We start from the raw sequence: 7,019 nt of genomic DNA, 5'->3' as shown, positions 1-7,019 counted from the left end.
TGAAGGCCTTTTTGCTGCATCCCCTGAAAAAGCAATACAGAGAAAAGGCCTTTGGCATATTCACATGTTTTCTTGTTCTTTCCTTTGTTCTATTTGCATGAATATATATATATATATATATATATATATATATATATATAATGTGTATATGTATATGTATGCTACATATATATTATATATATATTAAATATGTAATTTGTTAAATATATAATATGTATATTTATTATATTTATATTATACATATATATTATATATATTTAATGTGTATCATATATGTGTGTACACATATACATACATATTCATATATATATTTATGTAAATGTATATATGTGTATATGTATATGTGTGTACACATCTATATGTATATTATATATATATGTGTATTATATTCATGTATATAGATTATATATGGATACATATAGGTATTATATATATATATATAATGCTTGCATGTGTGAACTGGGCTTAATGAACTCTTCATCATTAAAAAGACCTGTAATTTTCTTAATGTAGCCAAAAGACATGTCCTGGATTTTGCTTCTCTGGTGTGAAGTAGGTGTTACAGAAATGGTATCCTTTACTGTAGGGAGTCTTTGGTAAGGTTCATGATTCAGGTATCTTGGAAAGAAACCTGAAGCATCCCTAGTCATCATCAGAAATTGGAGAATATAGATAACTTATTTTGAATTTTACATTTGCCACTCATTTTTTGTATTTAGAAGTTGGACAGATGGCAAGTACTTGTTTTCTGAAACCTGTAAACTTTAGAGTGAATGTTAATTTGATTGGGTATGATAGCATAATAGGAAATATGAAATATGTTTACATCAAATGTTTAATGTATCCCAAAACTTGGAACAAGAATAATCAGAAGAGTAAGGTTAATTCAAGCTAGTAATCCTTCAGCATACATTATCCCATTCAGCTCCACTTTTTGAAAATGAAACCTGTTAGAAGGTAGAACCTAAAGGTCACCAGCTAGAACCCACATCAGACAGAACAAGGCTCTTTTACTTAAAGTGCTTTATTTACTAAACCCTTAAGGTCTGGCACAATATTAAAAACTAGTTAAGAAGAGAGTGGAACAAACAGCAAAAAAAGTTATATAGAAATTTTTATACACTCAGAAAACTGGAAAGTCATTGAACTCGTCATAGAAATGTACAGGAAAAACTGATTTAATGAATTTGCAGTTACAAACAGCTTGGTTAAAGTAATGGTAGCTTATTAGGATAACCATTGACCTGCCTCACAGACCTTCCAGAGATTGAACAATTGGAACAACATAAGCATCAACACCTAATTTTGTAGCTTTGCACCCGATGAGTGATGGGAGCATAACCCAAATGTGCCAACTCGGTGATTGCTTTATTAGAGGCCTACGGGTATAAGATGTAGACAAGAGCAAGAGGAGTTTATTCAAATAACCCTATTAGTCCCTTATAGCTGCTAATTTTAGCAGTGTATGATATCTCAGGTAACGAAGAAAAAAAGTTTATATCTCCAGTGATTCTTCATCTGGAAACCATGCCTAAAGGGAAACTAAAGGTATGGAAAGTTATCACTAGAATAATAGAGAGACAAACAAGGACAATTAAAGATGTAGCCGTAAAGAAAAAAATTAAAGAAATTGCGGTAGCAGGCTTTGGTAAATGAATGGACAGCCATCTCTGGTGAGCTTGTCCATAGACATAAAGAGTTGACATGCAATCTGCATCTGCAGCAATACTTTATGAAGCCATTAAATGGACATGCAACCAGCAAATAAGGTTGCCTAATCCCAAATGAAGACAAAGAGAGGAGGGCAGGAGGTGAATGCAACCATGATAGAAAAGAGAAGGCACGGAGAGTATAAAAAAAAGAAAAAAAAAAAAGAGGGTAGACAGAGAGAAGTGCAGAGCAAAATGCATGAAATGATAAGAGGACTATACTCTCCCTCCCTCAGAAAAGAGTGTAGAACCAAGACAATTCTCGTGGAAAGAATTTTCCATAGTGATGAAATGTGAAAGGAAGCAGTATACACCACAAAGCATTTTCAAGTACATAAAATATATATTCCAGTTGGCTCATTTTGCAATTATCAAGATAATGTGAGTAGATTAGGGTTGGTGTGGTAATTTTTTTCCTTATTTTTTAACCTTTTATTCTTACATCCTGTACCTCATTTTCTGTTATGAGAAAGATATCTACTTAGAAATGATTCTTAAGTTGGAATTTCAATTTAGGGGGAGGGGGCTTAAGAGTTACTACACTTATTTGGAAAATGAATTTATGTGTTCATTTTTTTAAGTTTACTTTCTTTTTCTTGACTGTTTTTTTTATTTATTCATAAATGGGGTGACTGAATTGTGATTAGAATTATGCAGTTAAGATATCATATCAGGACCAGCTTGAGTTTAAGGAGCCAAACTGGTTATGTCATCTTGATTTTTGCATCCTGATTTTTACAGTTGTGGCATAACTACATGAGTTCTCCACAGCTATAGTAATCTCCGGTTTGGTGTTATTAGAATGAGCCTTACATTCTTTCTCTGATTTTGATGTATATCAAGTCCAGTGTGTAACTGACATAATCCTGTTATGGAAAATAATGACTGATGTTGCAGTTTACGTAAATTTATTCTTTGGCCTAATAATTACAATACCAAGAAAGCAATTTGCAATACTTGCATTACATGTTCATCCTTTCCAATAGAGCAGTACAAGACTTTAAAACTTCTTTTAGGAGGCATTATTTGTGTCCCCATGTTCTAGGCTAGCATATTGAGTTTATTATGCTGTGTTTAGTTTTTCTGTGTTTTCATTATTTGATAATGTTAGTGTTAACTTCTCATTAGTCTTCATTTGTTTAAAACCAAGACAAAAAAATGAATATTTTACAAAGAACTAGTGGGTATGGTAGTTTAGATTTCTTGAGCATAGGTCAGTTTTAAGCTTGCTATTGGTAAGCATTTGATTTTGTATTTTCTTCATTTTAAAATGACATCTTGAAAGTAATTTTAATAAATATCATTATCATTATTTTTCACAATTATAATAGATATATTTTTTTTCACAGTAAGCACCAACATTCCCATTGTTGATATTATTAGCTTGGTTCCCAGAACACTTCTGTGTACATGCATTTGAACTGATTAGATAAGGATGTTGAACAGTGGCCATGCATCCATATAATCCCCAATGGAGGCCTACTTTGGGAACCTCTGCTTTTGGTACTTCTCTCACTCATTTTGTCATAGTCACATCATATCCCTCCCCCTCCCAGTATGCTGAGATCTCAGTAATGTGTAAAGTCTTGACCCCTTTGAATTTGTGTCAAGGTTAAAGACTATGTTTGGGAAAAAAATATTTTAATAACAAAGAATGAATTCTAGAAAGAAAGAATTAAAATGAGGATTCACTCTTTGTTAGCATTACTGAAACAAAGTTGAAATTCTTAGAAATAGAAAAAAGGGTTTAAGATAGAAAATATTCTTTCACTTCTCATTTTTAAACCCTGATGGTATAGGACCTGAACATTAGCATGTGTTACTTTGATTAAATATAGTTTTTTTAAATAAGGCATTGTTGATGTGTATCTCATGGCAAAATGAGGAGTTTACATTTATGCCCAATGATACAAATTTGATTGTTGTCTCACATGAAAAAGTATAAAAGTATCAATCATAGAACTATTTAGTATACATTTGAACTTATTTTGTGTGTATTACCAAAATTTGGCTGATTTCTCTCCTCCTTTATTTGAATTGGAAGTAAGACATTAGAAAATGTCAGATTTTTTTCATTTATTTATCTATATATTTTGTATAACTGATTTTTAGCCACATCTTTTGGACAGAGGCCTCTCACTTTTAATTTTCTAAATTAGTCAAAAAGCCTTAACATTGCAAGGTTGTGAGGGGAAAATCTATTTTGTGAAAGGTCAAGGGGGATGGGGTGGTGTTGGTGGGATTGGGCTCTAGGATTGAGTATTGAGGAGGTGTGGGCCCAGCAAGTGCCTCTGTGTTGGGGACTACTTGGCTCTAACAGCTGTGTGTGTCACTCTGACTGGCTGCAGCAAGAAGCAGGCGTGTTTGGACAAAAACGAGCCGTCGGCTTACAAGTGCTGGAAGCCTGGAGGCTTCTACCACAAAGTGTACCGATATGGACTGGAGGAAAATCTATCATGCTGCCGCAACATCGACTTCTGTAACCTCGAGTTCCCATCTGCTTCCCCTGGGGGGCCACCCCAGCCTCGCTTGTTTCCAGAGGCTTCCTCCTCGGATGAGCCTGGCCAGAGGGGTGGGGAAGGTAAGGCAAGCATCAGCCCAGCCTCCCTTCCTGATATCATTCTGGAATCCTGTACAGCTCACTTTGAGTGTGAATAAAAGTGGGATATAAAGTTTCTTTCCATTTAAATAAATGCAGGATCACTGGTGTGGATAATGGAAGAGAGGCTGGGTGATGGCACATGTGTGACTATTGGCTTCCCTGCCCCACCTTGTAGGCTCTGTACTAACCACTCACAAGTAATATGAATCCACCCCTTCATCCTGGTTTCTCGTGACTTACTATTCTACTTGTGCACTGCTATTATGCTTTAATAACCTGTAGCTCTCACTACCTCACTTTTCTTCTCTTTGTCTTCCTCATGCAGACTATTAGCAATTTCACCTTTGATGATGCCATTTAAAAACCAGGTCTCAGATTTATAAAGACATAAATGCTTCATTGAACATATTCTGTATGCAATATCTGATTCATTGCTTTTAAAAATAATGTCATGCTTATTTGTCTTTATGGATTGTAACATCTGGTAGAAAAAAAAAAGAAAAAAATTATCAACACTGCACAAATCTTCCAATGATACACAATTAGCATATATGATTGCCAGTGCTAAGGCAGTTTTACTGGTGTAGGATGAAAAAAAAAAAAAGTATGGTAAAAGGTCTGTTCAACAGGATGAACTGGTAGGCTTTTCGGGGCTTTGGTCATTCTTCTTCGGCTGATGATTTACCTGTCTTCACCTGGAATGGACTGGTCACTCTTTTGGCTATATTGCACCTTAAGGTTGGCAGCTTGGTTGGCTGGAGAGACTGTGTCATGGCGCAGTTTGTGATGGTTGCCAGGGACTGATTGTGTCATGACTCGTGCATAGTCAGTCGGTATACGAGAGCGGCTGGCAACCCCTTATCATGCAATCATATTTTTTGCACATAGAAGCATTTGCGGTGAGCATTGTGGGTCATTTTTGCTCGAGCTGACTTACTCCTCTCTGTGTGGTCATTTACTAACATGGTTGCTGGCCTTTGCTGCGTGAATGGAGCTCCACTGAGGGAACATTTATGGTGTCGGGTCTAAGTATCTTGCAAATTCTTTTTGGAAAATAATATTTACTTTGTATATATATTATAATCGGTGAAAACTGTTTCACCTTCATCACGACAGCTTTGAAGAACTGATGTATAAATGTGAATATGTGTATGATGAAAATATGTGTATATGATCTTATTTGTAATATTGTGCTTTTTATATATATATATATATATATATATATATATATATATGCCTATATATATGTGTATGTATATTCATATATATGTATATATTTATATATGTCAATATAGTTATGTGTACATATAATCATATTTATATATGTAAATGTGTTTTTATATATATATATTCATGTACATTTATATATCATTTATATATGTGTAAGGAATTATAAGTATATAAATATATTTAATTATAAATATATAAGTATATTTAGATACAGATATATAATTATATATATATATGAATAGATGTATATGAATATATTTATACATTATATATAATATATATATGATAAAGTGATATATATATTAATAAATGCCAAATATACATATGTATTTAGATATTAATTTATATATATATATATATATATATATATATATATATATATATATATAATGATATATTTGTATATATATAATATATTCATTTATATAAATAGTGGTGTATTTGTATATATCTATATGTATATATATGCATATGTATATATGTTTATATAGATATATATATCACTTATGTGCATTTATATGTATATATATTTGTATATATTGTATGCATATTAATGTGTATATTGATAGCATTTATAAATATGTATATGAAGATGATTATTTATATCATTTTAGATGTATATGAGTATAAAGATATTGTCATTCATATATGTATATATGATATAAATATACTTATATATATCTAAACATATGTAGTGTAAGTATGTGTGTATGCGTACTTTGTAAGATTACTAATTCATCTACATTCACACACACACACACACACACACACACACACACACACACACACACACACACACACACACACACACACACACACACACACACACATGCATTATAAAATTTTGTAATTGATTTGTGAAAGATAAAAAGAAAAGAAAAGTTAAATAATCAGTATTACCATATACAGTTATAATATATAACTGTGTTTGGTTTGTAGTGTTTACACATACTCATGCAAAGTATTTTTTGCAAAGGTATCTAACCATGTTAACGTGGTATTCATTTGTAAATTAATATGTATATATGTATGTATACATGCACATGTACATTTTTGTATATATATTTATGTGTATATATTTATATCCCTAATCGTTATTCATATGTACAGGTATGCATATATAGAAAGATATATATATATCCTTATATACATATATATACAGATATATACATATATATATATATGTACTTACATAAATGTATACATATTTATATATATGTATATATATATATATATATATATATACATACCTGTTCAAGAATATATACCAAGATATGTCTTATATATTTGTACATATAACATTTATATGTACATGTGCATGTTTCTGTGTATATACATGTGCGTATGTATTTATTAAGGGTACCATCTACTTTTGAGGCCATTTCTTAATTGAAACACAATTTTCTAGGTGTTAGATTTTTTTTTTCCCTATATACCAAGGTTCTAAGCTAAGATTTTTTTTTTTTTTTTTTTTTTAC

At 31.7% G+C, this 7,019-nt stretch overlaps 1 protein-coding gene across 3 annotated transcripts in view; it reads left to right on the top strand.

Annotated features, from left to right (window-relative positions):
- LOC125047025 (TGF-beta receptor type-1-like) overlaps window positions 1-7,019 on the top strand; it is a 45,342-nt gene that overhangs the window by 13,929 nt on the left and 24,394 nt on the right. The window contains exon 4 of one of the 3 annotated variants that reach the window (XM_047645050.1): window positions 4,058-4,290. The exons of the other annotated variants lie outside the window; for them this stretch is intronic. Within the exon in view, the coding sequence (XP_047501006.1) occupies window positions 4,058-4,290 (233 nt within the window). The remainder of the gene's footprint in view (window positions 1-4,057; window positions 4,291-7,019) is intronic. 3 annotated transcript variants of the gene reach the window in all.

This window comes from Penaeus chinensis, chromosome 40, assembly GCF_019202785.1.
Source record: "Penaeus chinensis breed Huanghai No. 1 chromosome 40, ASM1920278v2, whole genome shotgun sequence".
Classification (NCBI taxonomy): Eukaryota; Metazoa; Arthropoda; class Malacostraca; order Decapoda; family Penaeidae; genus Penaeus; species Penaeus chinensis.
This window is presented reverse-complemented; position numbering and strand designations above follow the sequence as displayed.